We start from the raw sequence: 16,787 nt of genomic DNA on the forward strand, positions 1-16,787 counted from the left end.
TCAGTATGAAGATAAGGGCTGGAAAGTCTTGCATAACACAGAGAAACAATCTGGCAAAGAGTCAGTCAATCAGCAGAGCTTATATACTCACAAAATGAGTTGTGAGACGCAGGTGAGAAGCTCAGGTGAGGGGAGCAGGGCATGGCTAGGGAGAGCAGGTGGCAGGTAAGGTGTGGAAGTGACAATTGTGGGGCAGTTTATGACAACGCTGGATGATCTCCTGCCTGTAGTAACTGTATTTTTGGCTGGATGTTGCATAAATTATCAATAAAATACAGGAGCCTACAGCAACTACAATGCATGTGTTTAAAATATTTTTTGTTGAAATGAAGAATGTGTAATGGCTCGGGAGACAAGGAAGGCCAGGACCCAGAATGCAAGGACAGGAGAACAGGTTTTAATGACCAAAAATGCAAAGTAACAAACAATACCACCAAATCTCCACGAGGGGAAAGGCACTAAGCAAAGTAACAACTCAAAATCACCTCAACAGGGAATCAAAAATACTAGGAACAGTAACAACAGAAAATCACCTCAACAGGGAATCACAAATACTAGAAAAAGTAACAACAGAAAATCACCTTAACAGGGAAACACAAATACTAGAAAAAGTAACAACACAAAATCACCTTAACAGGGAGCACACTAGAAAAACACAAAAGGCTGTGTAAACTTGAATGCGTGGCTAGAGACTAGAGAGCAAAGCGGGGGCCTGGACGAAGGAATCATCTGGCACCGCAGTCTGGAGTATGGCCCCCTGCCACTCCAGACTGCAGAGAGGGAGAGTGAGAGAGGGAGAAACACAGGCAGAACAGAAAAACAGCAAAAAGAGACCACAGCCATAACAGTACCCCCACCCCATGATGGTCGTCGATAAAGTGGGGGGGGGGGCGGGGGGGGGCAGCGGCACCGGCGTTGGAGAGGACTGTCGAACACAGGTTCGAGGAGGGAGACATGGAACACAGGGTGCACCTTGAGAGAGGCGGGGAGCTATGGTGTCGGGGGCAGATGTACCGGGACGCCGTCTTGCGAGACTCTGTCTGAAGAGGCAGAACACGGGAAGAAAGCCAAGCTTGCTAACCAACCTTGTAATCCGGTGCGGGGATGCGATGTTGATCAGCCAGCTGCCGGTTCCGTTCTGCCGTCCTTCCCAGGGTGGCCCACGCCTCCCACCACACACGCCGGACCCGGCGAAACTGGGCTTGCACAGAGGGCACTGCTGCGTTGGACTCCTGACTGGGGAACAGGAGGAGTTGGAAACCAGATGTTACCATGAAAGGTGACATACCTGTGGCCTAGCTGATTAGAGAATTGTGGGCGTATTCCACCCAGGGAAGATTGGTGGACCAAGAGGCGGGGAGGCGGGAGGCAACGTAGCGTAGGGAGGTCTCCAGGTCTTAGTTCGCCCGCTCAGTCTGCCCGTTAGAATGAGGATGGTAGCCTGAGGTGAGGTTGGATGTGGTGCCCAGCGCCCGGCAGAAAGGCTTCCAGACTTTTGATGTAAACTGGGGCCCCTGGTCCAACACAATATCCTGGGGAATCCCGTGAAGCCTGAACACATGCTGCACTAATAAATGGGTGGGCAGTTTGGGAAGAGGGACAAAATGAACCACCTTGGAGAACCGATCAACTATGGTTAAGATCGTGTCGTTACCTTCGGAAGGGGGGAGGCCAGTGACAAAGTCCACGGCGATGTGGGACCAGGGGTGCGGAGGAACTAGCAAGGGGTGTAGGAGGCCTGCCGGGGCTCGGTGGGATGGTTTGTTGTGGGCACACACGGTGCATGACAAGATGGCCTATGTGAGGGTGAAACTGAACCACCCCAGGAAGAGAGCCCATCGAGCTTGCCGGGAGTTCAACCTCTACGCGGAGCAGAGGTAAGATGAGTTTTTATGGTCTGTCCACACAATGAAGGGTTGAGCAGCTCCCTCCAGCCAGTTCCACCATTCTTGCAGGGCCAGCACCACCGCCAGCAGCTCCCGGTTCCCCACATTGTAATTTCATTCTGCTGGGGTGAGACGGCGGGAGAAGAAAGCGCACGGATGGAGCTTCTGGTCCGCAGGCAGACGCTGGGAGAGAACAGCCCCTACTCTTGAATCTGACGCATCCACCTCCACCACGAACTGCTGCTCAGGATCTGGGTGGATTAAGACAGCGTTAACAAACATAGTTTTAAGTTTTACAAATGCTTTCTCAGCATTAGGTGACCAAGTGAAAGGAATGTTGCTGGAAGTTAAGCGAGAGAGGGGGGCTGCTATACGACTGTAATCTCGAATGAATCTTCTGTAAAAATTTGCAAAGCCCAGAAATCTCTGCAGCTGCTTACATCTAGTAGGCACGGGCCATCCCTTTACTGCCTCGATTTTGGAGGGATCGGCCCGGAGCTGCCCATTTTCCACCATGTAACCCAGGAAATTAACCGTTGACACGTGAAACTCACATTTTTCTGCTTTCACATACAGTTTGTTTTCCAATAGTCTCTGTAGCACGTCTCTGACGTGGCCAACGTGTTCTTCCTGGTTGCGGGAAAAAATCTAAATATCATCCAGATATACAAAAACCACCCTGTTTAACAGATCTCTCAATACATCATTAACAAAAGACTGAAAAACCACAGGACCATTTGTTAACCCAAAAGGCATTACCATATATTCAAAATGTCCAAGGTGTGTGTTGAACGCTGTTTTCCATTCATCCCCCTCGCGGATCTGGATCAGATGGTAGGCATTGCGCAGATCCAGCTTGGAGAAAACAAGCCTCATGGAGGGGGCTGAATGCAGAGTCTATGAGTAGTAGTGGGTATTTGTTTTTTATGGTGATGTTGTTCAGTCCAGTAAAGTCTATGCAGGGGCGCAGGGCCTTGTCCTTTTTCTCAACGAAGAAAACCCCTGCGCCAACAGGGGAGGAGGATGGTCTGATCAGTCCAGCAGCTAGTGAGTCATTTATGTACGTTTCCATAGCCTCTCCTTCGGGTTTGGTCAGGTTGTAAAGTCTTCTGGTGAGGAGTGGTGCGCCAGGGAGCAAGTCTACGGAAACAGAAAAACAGCAACAAGAGACCACAGCCATAACAAAATGGTTAAATATCCCTTGAGCATGTTTATGTGCTTGATTTATTTCAGAACTATGTAGCAAAAAGAGAGTTGTACAAAAGGGCTATTATTTGGTCCAATTTACATGAATATTTTATGGTCCAATTAGTTATTATACTGACTCAAGACCTTGCATGACATACATTTATTTATGATTTTACAGTGATTTATACTCAACATCATGCAAACAACTTAGCTGACCATTTTAATATCATTTTAATTTTTTTTCCCTCTACAGAGCATTTAATTGTTAAGTACGGTATTTTGTTTTGTCACAACCTTGATAGTACAATGGTGATAAGAGTAATAAAACCCACTCACCAAGATTTTTTTCAGAACACCTTCGGATTACCGGGGATTAAATAGTGTTGTGTCTTGCTATAATGTGAATGAGATTATATGTTTGTCCATTTTAAATATCTTATGCCTGAGTCAAATGACCATAACGTGGACTGAACAAATAGTAAAATACGGTACATACAGCAGGTCTTCACAGCACTATGTTACATTAGAAGGTTATTATAGCTGTGATAATACTTACCAACTCTTGATTAAACAGCTAACCTTTGAGTAACATAAAGCAACTCAAGGAAGCAGTAGTGACACAATTTTCATTTCAGGGATGCCATCTGGTGGCGTGACCTTTACTACAAACTCATAATTTCATTTTTTAATCTCAAAATTTCAAGTTTATCTCATAATTTTGACTTTTTATCTTATTAGTGTTATGTTAAATTTTGACATTTTATCTCAGAATTTTGACTTTTTATCTCATAATTTCGATTTTTAATTTTATAGTTTTAACATACCATGGGGCTATTTTTGTTTTTTTCTGTCATTGGTGGAAATGCTTCCATATTGTTTAATTTCTGCATGTAATGATTTCCCAACAAGTATCGCCAACAAATGTGGACGAACCCTCAAACAAGAAAAAAAAAAAAGGATCCGATGTCTGCTTTTCATTATAGTAGTTTGGGAACAAAAAGGGTTGCTGGTGTATAATCAGCCTTCAAAATAAAAGCACCAACGTCCTGCTGTAAGATTTATTATCAATTAGAACAATTACTATTTATATTTACATTTCTTTTTAAATTAATTGGCTGTAGTACGGAAGTCATTTTAGTTCAGTCCTTCAGATTTAGAGATTTTACGCTTTTATACTGAAGAAAGGAAGTCTTCCTGTTCTTGATGACGGAGCGCAGACCAATGTGATGTCAATTTAGCTGTTCCTGATATGGAGATAGATGATTAGATATCCGTATAGTTGGCATGAAAACAACCGTCTAAACAGCACGAACAAACTTCACTGTTTAGTTCGGGGCGAGTTAAGGTTATAGAGCGATGACTGTTGGGACGACGAGGAGAACGCTGGCGTGCTATAATCATACTCGCTAAATCCTAGACATGCGGTAACGACTGGCCACAAGACTATTATTAAAATAATAATAATAAAAAAAACCCACTAGAACAATATTCGGCAGTCGGGATATCTGAAAAATTCAACGCAGTTTTCGGTTATAATGGAACTTATAAAATAGGTGAAATCTGGTACTGGTTGGCACAAATGCCTACACAGTCAGATGTGGAAATTACATTTTTCCCATTCCAAATAGCAGGGCTCCCAGACTACTCAACAGAGATGTTGAATGCCCATAAACGTCAGCACCTCCCCAGACGCAGAATTTACGTAGTTGCACTGCATTCACCCTGAGTTAAATTTTTCGTAAGGTAAATTGGCAATATGGCTCTGAAATCAAGAAGGCCGTGTACGACCGTTATGTTCGGCATCTTTCTCGGATTCGTCGCGTCCTCTTGGCTTATTGTACCTCAGGTTCTGGAAAGTAAAAGGAAAAAATCTCAGGTGTGCCTGTACCACAGTGACTCCTCTGTTGGTAAGGGTCCAAACATCCTCGGGAACACCGCAGCTGTCAAAAACCAGGACAGTCCACACTTCAGTAAGGACGGGACCACAGTGAACAGTAGCGGAGATACGGGGAAATCCTCAAGTAGATCAAACCGTTTCCTCTATGTCGGCGTGATGACAGCGAAAAAATATCTGCGGTCTCGCGCCGTGGCTGCGTACAAGACCTGGGTGAGTTCCATACCCGGGAAGGTGGAGTTCTTCTCGAGCACTGTATCTGACACCGTCCACGTACCCGTCCCAGTCCCGGTGGTGTCGCTGGCAGGTGTGGACGACTCCTACCCGCCACAGAAGAAGTCGTTCATGATGCTGAAATATATCCACGACCACTACCTGGATAAATACGAGTGGTTCATGCGGGCAGATGATGATGTTTACATAAGAGGTGATTATTCTGTGAATAATGAAACGTATAGTGTGTGTGTGTGTGTGTGTGTGTGTGTGTGTGTGTGTGTGTGTGTGTGTGCATGTGTGCCAAAAGGATTATTCTGTTTTAAAATAATTTTGGTATTATTTTTGTCCATCCTTCTTATAGGTTATAATAACGTACTCACCAAGTTTATTAATGAGATCAGGGAACATGGCCACATGTTCTCAAATCTACAAAGAACTCTGACCAGTAAAGAAACTAAAGTAGTCAGTCAATCAGACAGGCTGGAAACACACAGTCTCTTGTGTGGAAGAGGTGAACAGAAAAATTACGACCCAAACTGTCTGTTGTAAACATCCATGACAGATTATAGATCCTGCTTAAACGATGCTGTACTTAACACTAGCGGTGTGCCACAGTTTTTTCTACACAACAAGGGATTATTACTAATGTTTGGATGCAGTTAATTTCAGGTTTACCTCCAGAATTTGATAAATTAATGGTTTGATTCTAACCTGCTTGATCATCTGACTGCTGGGTTTCTTGCCCTGTTGGACATTGTTGTGGTGATGTTGCCTTCTTCCAAGATCTCAGCTATTACTTAAGAGACCACAATGTTATCATAATTTATAGAAATGAATCAGAATCAGAATCAGAAAAAGCTTTATTGCCAAGTATGATTTTACACATACGAGGAATTTGTTGTGGTGCAGTTGGTGCATGACACATCTATTAAAAATAAGAGCACAAAATATAACAATATTAATATATATACACAAGTCTGTTTTTTGTTTGTTTGTTTTTTCCGGGAACACAGTCTGTTTTTTCAGAAGGAAGTCCAATCTGAGTGTTAATGTAACGCATAGAGTTGTATTTATGTCAATGTGGCAAGATGAGGCAGAGGTGGAGTGTGAAGAGTGTCAGCGGGGGTTCTGGGCCTTGTTGATAAGGCTGACAGCAAACAGGAAAAAACTGTTCTTGTGGCGTGAGGTTTTGGTCCTGATGGACCGCAGCCTCCTGCCAGAGGGGAGTGACTCAAAGAGTTTGTGTCCAGGGTGAGAGGGATCAGCCACAATCTTTTCTGCACGCCTCAGGGTCCTGGAGTCGTACAGGTCCTGAAGAGATGGGAGATTGCAGCCGATCACGTTCTCTGCAGACCGAATGACACGCTGCAGTCTGCCTTTGTCCTTGGCGGTGGCAGCAGCGTACCAGATGGTGATGGAGGAGGTGAGGATGGACTCAATGATGGCTGTGTAGAAGTGCACCATCATTGTCTTTGGCAGGCTGAATTTCTTCAGCTGCCGTAGGAAGTACATCCTCTGCTGTGCTTTCTTGATGAGGGAGCTGATGTTCGACTCCCACTTGAGGTCCTGGGAGATGATAGTTCCCAGGAAGCGAAAAGACTCCACAGTGTCAATAGTGGAGTCACAGAGGGTGATGGGGACAGGTGAGGCTGAGTTCTTCCTGTTGTCCACAACCATCTCCACTGTCTTTAGAGCGTTGAGCTCCAGGTTGTTCTGGTTGCACCAGGTCACCAGATGGTCAACCTCCCACCTGTAGGTGGACTCGTCGCCATCAGAGATGAGTCCGATGAGGGTGGTGTCATCCGCAAACTTCAGGAGTTTGACAGACTGGTGACTGGAGGTGCAGCTGTTTGTGTTTGTGATGGGCAGAACTACAAAAAAAAGAGCCATTCTCTTACATAATCTTAAAGCTAGTTTTAAAAAGCTAAGTCTTATCTCATTCTGCTGAAAATGACAGGATAACATGGACTAGATGTGAAAAAAATTCATCATTTAAAATAATGAAATAGCTTATTGAGACCAGCTGATTACTTCATGGTGGCATTGAGACATTGAATTATTCCTAGTTTTCAGTGTACGTGAAAGATCTCATTGTGAACAGTTACATTCAAGTACATTTCCATGCCATACAGAAACTAGTCACCTTGAAGAAAAAAGACTCTCTTTGTTATGTGATTTAGTTGAGACTGACTACAAGTCAAGTCAGTATAAGTCAGTTTCATATTTTATTTCTCATTATATGATGAATTAATAGTAAAATGTGCTTAATTTTAATGGAAGAAATGATGTTCATATGTGACAAATGTTTACCATACTACTGGAAAAATTTGACATGTTGTAAAAAAAAATCATCTAATTTCTGCCACTTTCACCTTCTGCCAGGTGAGAAGCTGGAGTTGTTTTTGCGGTCACTAAACAGCAGTAAGCCCCTTTACCTTGGCCAGACAGGCTTGGGCATGGCTGAGGAGTTGGGCAGACTAGCCTTAGAGCCTGGAGAGAACTTCTGCATGGGAGGCCCTGGGATGGTTTTCAGTCGAGAGGTGCTACACAGGATGGTTCCTCACATCAGTACCTGTCTGAGGGAGATGTACACCACCCATGAGGATGTGGAAGTGGGCCGCTGTGTGCGACGCTTTGGAGGAACGCAGTGTGTGTGGTCTTATGAGGTATGGATTGAGTCAATGTGTTTCCTGTTGCTGGGAATATCGTGGAGTCTATCTAGTGACAGTGGGGGAATGTGATCATTTTGTGGGAATTTAGTCTAATCAGAATTTATGGTCTATTATAACTTTTCACATGAATAAAACCAAACAGAATTTCTAAGAAAATTTTTAGTTTTTATTTTAAGACTTAGTTTAGACTTAAGACTTTGTTAAAACAAACAGCAAATAAGACCATTACATGTCATAGAGCCACTCTTATTTGGTGATGGACAACTATGGCAATGCCATTCCACTTTATATCAGGGCTTTCATTGTAACATTGTTAAGTTTATGGCCTTTGGAGTAGGGCTGCGCAATTAATGCAATTTTATTCTCAGTAACAATTTTGGCTTTCAACGATTATGAAAACAAGATGAGAAAGATAAAACAATTGTGTTACATTCCAATTTGCAGTGATGCTCTCATTTTGTCTTGTGTTAAAAATCCAGCAGACCCCTTTCCTTTACAGGGGTACGCTTTCACCCCACCCTAAAACCCAAACTCACTCTCAGTCAGGCTGTGGTAAGAATTATTCCTGCTCACTGTAGATCAAGTGAGACGTTGTTTCTTAAAATTCAGTCAAGCCAGATGTGACTTGGATTTCGATGTACATCTACCCATGCTATTATGTACTGGTGCTTGGAGGGGCCAAAAATGACAAGAAACTCATATTTCATCAATCCTTTCTCACACTTTGTATCCGTACCAAATAAAAATGGTATTATAACACACATTGCAAGTCCTTAATATATTATGTACATATAAAATATTATATGCCACAGGATGTACAAAAACCATCACATCCTGAAGTTTGCTGATGATACAGTTATAGTTACCCTGCTAAACAGCAAGGAAATTTCCCATGATTCTGTTTTTCACTATGTTTTCAAATTGGTGTCATGAATCGTTTTTAATTCTGAATGTGTCAAAGACTAAGGACGTACATTGATTTTAGATATTCTCACTCCTCTCCTGACAGTACGGTGATTGATGACCAAAACATAGAAATAGTGGACTCCTACAAGTATTTGGGAACCATACTAGACAATACACTGACATTTGAGAGTAATACTGGCTGTGTACAATAATCATTTTTAGCCATAACTCAAGAATTCGTATGCCAGTTCCTACAGAATGTCTATTTCAAGGATAAACTGATTAGATTTTGGTGGTCAGCGGTCACACCAAACACTGGGAGAACATGCAAAATTTGCATAGTGAGAAACTGCCTTGGCTGGGAATCAAACCTGGGACTTTCTTGCTGTGAGGCAACAGTGCTAACCACTGAGCCACCATACTGCACTCTTGATGGCATCTTTGTCTGTTTCAAGTATGCTGCCCACATGGACAACAATACTTTTCAGTACATTGGTCAGTAAAGACCTCTTAAGCTCAGTGTATAGTTAATCTGTGATGTAAAAAGACCAATTTGCTTAAAAGCACAGTTAGTTTAGCTGGACCAAAGTGGAAAATAGTAAGGAGTTGAGAGTGTTGTTTGCACTCCTACCTGGATATCATCCATGCTCTTATCATGGCGTTGCAACTGTTTCCACAGATGCAGCAGCTCTTCTATGAGAACTATGAACACAACAAGAAAGGTTTCATTGAAGAGGTTCGTAGTAGCAAGATCCACAATGCCATTACACTCCACCCCAACAAGAAGTCCGCCCACCAGTGCCGGCTCCACAGATTCATGCTATGCCGTGAGATCTCAAGGCTTCGTTACCATACCATCCTGCTCCACCGTGAAGGCCTAATTATGAGTTACCTCAGTAATACAGAAGTACTGTGGGAAGATCAACAGCTAGGGTCCCCACCATCCTACATGCTCTATCAGCCAAATGAGAGAAATGATGTCATTGAGTGGGATTTCCTGATGGGCCAGCATATTTACTCAACTGTTGAGAACAGGATGGTCCAGCACAGCCTTGGGAACTTGTTTCAGACTGCACTAGAAGACATTATACTCCAGGTCATGGACATGATTAATGAGAATTCGAAAATGCGTGGCCGTGTAATTGACTTTAAAGAGATTCAATATGGCTACTACAGGGTGGATCCAGTGCATGGTGCAGAATACATCTTAGACTTACTGCTTCTGTACAAGAAACATAAGGGAGGCAAAATAACAGTGTCTGTGAGGCGGCATGCTTATCTTCAGCAATCCTTTAGCCGACCCTTCTTTACTGAAACTGAAGAATTAGATGTAGCTGAACTCATGTCTGCCATCAACTCTGAATCCCAATCCTTGTCTTTCTTATCCAACTCTATTAAGTTTTTGTCACCTTTCCAGGTGTATGAATCAACCAGGGAAATGTGGGAGCAAAACCAGACAAAGGTGAACATCCTTGTCCCATTGTTAGGTCGCTACGATACCTTTGTCCACTTTATGGAGAACTTTGAGAAAGAGTGTTTGATACCCAAACAAAACGTTAAGCTCTTCATCATTCTGGTGAACAATGAGAGCAATCAGAACAGAGGAAAACACATTAAGTTAATCAAAGACTACTACAAGAAGTATCCCAAAGCTGACCTGTCCTTAATCCCTGTGACAGGCAACTTTTCACGGGGATTGGCTCTGCAGCTGAGTTTCTCACAGCTTGATAATGACACTCTACTCTTCTTCTGTGATGTTGATCTCATTTTTAATGGTGATGCCTTGCAACGCTGCAGAGACAATGCTGTCCAAGGGAGACAGGTCTATTTTCCTGTAGTCTTTAGTCAGTACAACCCCAAGATAGTATATCCTCAGAAAGCCCCAAGAGAAAACACATTTGTGCTCACCAAGGAAAGTGGTTTCTGGCGAGAACATGGCTTTGGAATCACCTGTGTTTTCAAGAGTGATTTACTAAAAGCCGGAGGTTTTGACACCTCATTCATAGGCTGGGAATTGGAAGATGTAGACTTGTTCACAAAAGTTATTAATTCTGGTTTGACAGTGTTACGCAGCCAAGAACCAGGCATTGTGCACATGTATCATCCTGTCCACTGCAACACAAGTCTTGAACAGAAGCAACTTAGAATGTGCCTTGGGTCAAGAGCAAGCATGTTTGCATCGACAATGCAGCTAGCAGAGCAGTGGCTGGAGAAACACGTAGGATATAACAGAACTTCATTGTAACATTCCAGCCCTACTGGACATGCACAGTTTCCTTAGTTCTGCTTGAATGTGGACAGTGACTTTGGATCAGAGGTCTTCACAACCTGGAAAATTTGAGGGCCTTGGTACTATTCTTTCCAAAACAAGAAACCACATCAAAGTGTCTGCTACCTTATCCAGTTTCAAACCAGCTGGGAAAACCACTGACTAAAAACAATTTGACAGTAAGTGGGTACATTGGCATTGTACTGTTCACTTCAGTGTTACAGATGTATTTATTTATTGTTGACTATGCCAATGATACAAATAACAAGCCTTTATTGCAGTTCATTAGGGGGTGGGTTAGGGTTAACTCTAATTTTGTACCAGTGTCTTTTTTAGACATACAGAAATGACCAAGGCTACTTTGGGGAGTACCAAGCTTGGGAAATTTAAGAAAAAAAAAATGACTCAAAGAACAAGTTGTACCACCCAGAATATCTAAAAGTAAAAAATGTATATTATAGCCAAACCATAAGGATGTTTAAGTGTGTACCCAGTGTGCTGTTGTAATGTGTTTCAGTATCCAGCAGAATCATTGCTTGTAACTGGGTTAACTAGTGAATTGAATAATAGAATGTGGATGCTTGCTGTGCTATGAGCAGCATCGTCTTCTGCATTACACACTCTGTTCGTGTGTATTTGTGTTTCTGTGTGTGATAGAGAGAGTTGGCCCGTTTAACTACCTTAATCTCCCAGTGAAGTGAACCACACAGTGTTTGTTACTGTCCCTGCAGGGATGATTCCTGACCTGCTACAGCACTATGTTATTTAACATTGTGTGATTGTTTTCTCTCCTACCTATGGTAGCTATCATTTGTTTACCTTATTTTTATTGGTCCTAAACCATGCAGATTCAGTTTGCCGGCATCCTGAATGTGCTTCCTGCCATTACTCAAAATGTGACTACAGAAGACAGGTAATACAATGTTTACAAAATTGTAAAACTTAAACAAACGACTGTATGACTGTCAAGTTGAAAACTTATAAAAATTGTCAGACACATCCCTCCCAATGCTGAGGTTGGAAAAGAAAAAGAAGAAGAATCGGAGGGAGACATTCCCCTTTATTTGTCACACACATGCACGCACTGCACACGAGGTGAAATTTGTCCTCCGCATTTCACCCATCCTAGTCGTCCCTCCTCCGCGGCAGACCATGAGCGGTGGGCAGCCAGACCGGCGCCCGGGGACCCATCTTCGCCATTACCATTGGTCAGGTGGTGATCTTCTTGCATGTTTTTTAGTGGGGGTATATTTTTTAACAGAGGATACCCTAGGTGAACACGGGGAGAACATGCAAACTCTACACAGAAAGGCCTCTTTTTTTTTACAGCAGGCACCGAAGGCATGGTGGAGGACACACCCCTGGTGCCCACAGCGAGAATCGAACCTGGGACCTTCTTGCTGTGAGGCGACAGTGTTGCCACCGTGCCACCTACAACAAAAGTGTAGAGTGAGAGGATTTCAGATGCTGTATGATCCTTTGACAGACACTTCATTTGAAGCATGCTGACCCCATTAAAGTCACAGGCACAATCATAATTTGTAACACCATGAAGCTGCACTTCAGACAGTAGTGGCCTTTTGACTGGCTAACTGATGATGGAGCACATCATGTTGTCATACTGTTAGGTCATCTCTGGTCCTGTCAGTTCCAGTTCAAATTTTGGATAGACCTGACACCTGCAGTAATTTCAGTGAGACTGGACTTGGAATCATGGTCGACTTGAAAGTTTGTACGTGGTTTGAGAAGGGTCAGTTCCTCTGATGCTAAATTCAGACAGCAGTGGTGCAATTTCTGCTTTTTGTGTGTATTTTTCAGTTCTACTGTATCTTCTAAAGGACATTGTTGAGCTAAGCAAAGGATCTGTTTTGAGCTATTACTTATTGACTTCCCCTCAACTGTAATTAATTGTCATTATTTTAGCTTTTTCTTACTGCCATAGTTATTATAATGTTGACACTTCTGCTTCAGGACCATAGCTTGTCATCATGCAGCCTTGTGCTTTAATATGATAAAACACCCACTGCCTATTTTGAAAAGGAATAATCTGGTAAAAAAAAAAAAAAAAATAGCTGGAACAAACTCGCAGAACAGCTTTAAGTTAGGCTGGTTCCTACAGAAGGTTATTGCTGCCACCTTGACAAAAAATTTCCTTGTATCACTTCATACCATATTATTCAGTTTTACCAGCAAACTTTTCTTTGCATTTCTTGTAACAATTATCATAATGAGAAACCAAACAAATATTTGTCATTATGACTGCAGGAGCTGTTTTCAGACTTCTGAATCATACACTAATTTCTTCAGCAAGACAGAAAGATAAATAATTTTGATCAAGCTAAGTGATAGCTTAAACTTTTTCCTATGCATTTTGGCCTTTTATCCACACAAAAAACAGTTTTAAGTCACTAAGTCCTTCCCAGGTGAAGATATTCAGAAATTCCCTCTGCAGTTTTGATGTGTAGGCAAAAACACAGACATAACCAGAGCATACACACAAATAATACAACTTAATTCCTTTAGAATTAATGTTAACCATTACTCAACACAAAAATCGAGAGATAATAATCTCATGAATTCAGGAAAATAGGGCAACATTTTTCTTCTCAAGTGAATGCATTACCCTAGCATAATGACTTAACTCTGTTTGCAATAACAACTGCTTTAATACCAACTGAATATTTATAATAAATGCTGAAATACAGAAATTGTCAGGCAGGGCTCTGTCTTCCCCTTTTTTCCCTGTGTTTTCCCTGTGTTTCCTTTGCCCCCTTGTGGTCTTGTCTGTCTTCCCCTGTCTGTCCAGGTCCGTGTTGGGAGGCTGCACCTGTTAGACAGCTCCTCCTACCCGCCTCCTCTCACACACCTGCAAGTCATCACCTCATCACCTCCTAATCAGCTGCTGCATTTAACCCCTGCTCTTCTCTCCAGTATTCGTCAGATCGTCTGCTTACCTCCGTGGTATTCTGTTGTTCCTCTGCCAGCCTTCTGATCCCCTGTGTCTTTTCGGTCCGCTGACTTATGCTCTGTTTTTCTTTTGTAGGAGCTTTTAGCCCTGTGGATAGCCCTCAGCCCAGCCTCGGTTATGAGAGGAGTTGGAGCTCGGATTCATCAGAGCACGTTTTTGCTCTCGCCTTGTTTTCTTCCCGTTTTGGTGGACACCCTTGGTTGAACTGTGCAGAGTGGTTTTTGTGCTCTCGCCTTTTGTTTACCCGTTTTTGTGGACACCCTTGGTTAATAAACCCTTTTTGTTTCTACCTGCCTGTGCCCTGTGTTCTCTCTGAAAGCCTTCACAGTGAGTTCGCCTTCCTCTGGTCTCAGGGTGTTCGTACACCTAACAGAAATTTGGTCAGTGTGTCTTTTCTTTTATCCTAAACGAGAAGCTGGATCCTCCAAGAGTGCTTAACTGCAAACCAAATGAAGGACCTCCAGGAGAGCATGTGCAAGAGGCAGCTCCACAGCTGATAAAAAAAATCACATGATCTCAGCTGCAGAATTTAGCCCTCTTTGGCACCTTACACCTGGCATTAACATGCGTAGGTGATCCAATCACAAGTGGGCACTCGAGACACAAAGCCATTCACACCTTTGCCTGTCATGCATCTCCAAGGTGTCCAGCTGACCACTTACTGCCTTTTTCATTTCCACTACATGGTCAAAGGGCCCTGCATGCAGTTATTACATGTTGCTAACTAAGAAAACAATCACTGGTCACTGGTTGTATTGCCCCTTTAAATGTATTTCAAATAAATCAACCCTCAGCACACCGAACTGCAGATCCTCCTCCCCCCGACTACTCCTTGATATCCTGTCCATGAATATCACGAACAGGATTGGTGAGAAAGCACAGCCCGGACAGAGGCCAACCCCCACCAGAAAGTCCGACTTACTGCCGAGTACCCGATCACAGCTCTAGGAGCAAGATATGACAATAGGCGAAATCAAAAATCTGGTTCTTATGATCAAGTACCTGTGAAAGATATTAGATTTTATATATGTGCCAATTTTAGAAACATTAAAGTTTATGTGCAGACATCCAGAAATTTGTGTTTTACTAAAGAATAAGTGTACATCAGAGCCTGACACATACACTGATTTTTGTGATAAAATTTATTTTAAGACCCACCCTTTGTTTACAGCTGAAAGACTTGCATTACTACAATGATATTGAACCAGCCAGTCCCCTTGGCTCCAAGTGTGGAATTCATAAAATTGACTGTCTGTATTTTGTTGTAAGGAATTTGCCCCCAAAATTTAATTCAGTTTTAATGAACATTCAGTTGGTTGCATTTTTTTACACACATGATCTGCAAAAGTATAGTTTTGATGTTATACTAGAACTGTTGATAAATGATTTTAAAATACTGGAAAGCCAGGGCCTAAGTCTTCCACTTTCTGAGCGCGTATATGGTACAGTCTCACAGATCGCTGGAGATAATCTGGGGATGCACACAATTCTTGGTTTTAATCATTCAGTAGCCATCATTTCTGTCCCCTTTGTTTGCTTGAGAAAAATTATGGTCAAACAGTATTCAGTGAGGATGATCCAAAAGTGATCCTTCTTGGAAACGATGTGTTTGAAATGCATTGCCAGTCTCTCCAGGAAAACACAACTGAAGACACTATATGGTTTGAAAAAGAATTTTATGCTGAATTCATTGAAATATTTCCATGTTTGTAATAATTATTCATTTGACATTATGCATGATTATGCAATTAAATCTTCACTTAGAGATGAGAATTTGGTCAATAATGAAATGCTTGAAATTATCTTGCCAAAAGATGTTTTCTCAACTAGCTGGTTTCAAGTTGATGCTGGAGAGTATAAAGCTGCAGTGTAATGGAAGAAGATATGCCAGTCTTTTGCCAAATAATGTTTCACTGTGCTTGGTGACATTTAGTTAGTGTTTTCTGTGTAGGGGTTTTTGTGTTTTGTGTCCTGTTTTCCACAGTGGAGGTGTGGCCTGGCGGTGCAGAGGGCAGACGGCGCACCTGACGGTCATCCACTGATTTCTCCCTGCACTTAAGCAGCGTGGCGGCTTTTTCTCGCTGCCAGATTGTTTGAGCACATGCTAAACTTTCCAGCCATTCCTTGTCTCGTTGCATCCTAGTTCTTGTTGTTTCCTAGCCGCTGTTGAACGTGTCTTAGTTTTTTCGTTGTCCTGTTACCACAATTGTTCTTCTCGTTTTGATTTCCTCGTGCTTAATGTGTGTATTGTTCCTACCCACTCGCCACGGCGTAGTTGACTTTTGTTTTAGGGCTGATTTTGCGTTTGTTTACTAGACTGTGTTTTGTTGGTTCATGGCGATTGTTTTTTGTTCTTTAAATAAACCGTCAAGTTTTTTGAACGGCTCTCTTCGTTTCTGTGCATTTTGTCTGCTGACAAATAATATACGTTGATCTGTCAGATCTCTTTTTTTGTTGACAAACAAGCTATTCACAGAGAATTTTATAGACCATCGTCATGCATTCAGAGTTTTACGTACTGAAGAAAGATGTATATTAAAAATGTCTGAGCTCAAGTTTCATAAACTATTTGATATTCAAAGCTCATATTGTGTTTTAGATGAAACTTTGTACATCTAAGCTTCTTTCAAAATGTTTTAATTTTCACTGAAAAGCAAAATAAATGACAGGATTATTTTCTTTTTTGGGGGGGGGTTATGTAATTCAATCTGACAATTAATTTTAACACTTTTCAGTGTAGATGCCTGATTATATAGGGTGTGAATCCAACACTAATGAGGATGTAAAA

At 42.3% G+C, this 16,787-nt stretch overlaps 1 protein-coding gene across 3 annotated transcripts; it reads left to right on the forward strand.

Annotated features, from left to right (window-relative positions):
- The first annotated feature begins 2,127 nt into the window (after nucleotides 1-2,127).
- On the forward strand, nucleotides 2,128-14,288 carry chsy3 (chondroitin sulfate synthase 3). Of its 3 annotated transcripts, XR_013079192.1 has the most exons (4): nucleotides 2,128-5,395; nucleotides 7,567-7,850; nucleotides 9,442-13,992; nucleotides 14,075-14,165. XR_013079192.1 is itself a non-coding variant. In XM_076757433.1 (3 exons), exons 1-3 carry the CDS (start codon nucleotides 4,831-4,833, stop codon nucleotides 11,005-11,007), a joined length of 2,415 nt encoding a protein of 804 aa, XP_076613548.1. In that variant the 5' UTR covers nucleotides 2,128-4,830; the 3' UTR covers nucleotides 11,008-14,288. The 3 variants fall into 3 exon arrangements, 2 of the variants coding, with proteins under 2 accessions (XP_076613548.1, XP_076613550.1); XM_076757433.1 differs by having other exon boundaries at nucleotides 9,442-14,288; XM_076757435.1 differs by lacking the exon at nucleotides 9,442-13,992 and having other exon boundaries at nucleotides 14,075-14,288.
- Nucleotides 14,289-16,787: the final 2,499 nt, after the last annotated feature.

This window comes from Chaetodon auriga, chromosome 19 (assembly GCF_051107435.1).
Source record: "Chaetodon auriga isolate fChaAug3 chromosome 19, fChaAug3.hap1, whole genome shotgun sequence".
Taxonomy (NCBI): Eukaryota; Metazoa; Chordata; class Actinopteri; order Chaetodontiformes; family Chaetodontidae; genus Chaetodon; species Chaetodon auriga.

Excerpts from the sequence above, each read along its gene's own strand:
- chsy3 (XM_076757433.1), top strand. The coding sequence starts at position 4,831 with ATGGCTCTGAAATCAAGAAGGCCGTGTACGACCGTTATGTTCGGCATC. Across the intron at positions 5,396-7,566 it reads TGATGATGTTTACATAAGAG|GTGAGAAGCTGGAGTTGTTT; the intron begins GTGATTATTCTG and ends ACCTTCTGCCAG. Across the intron at positions 7,851-9,441 it reads AGTGTGTGTGGTCTTATGAG|ATGCAGCAGCTCTTCTATGA; the intron begins GTATGGATTGAG and ends CTGTTTCCACAG.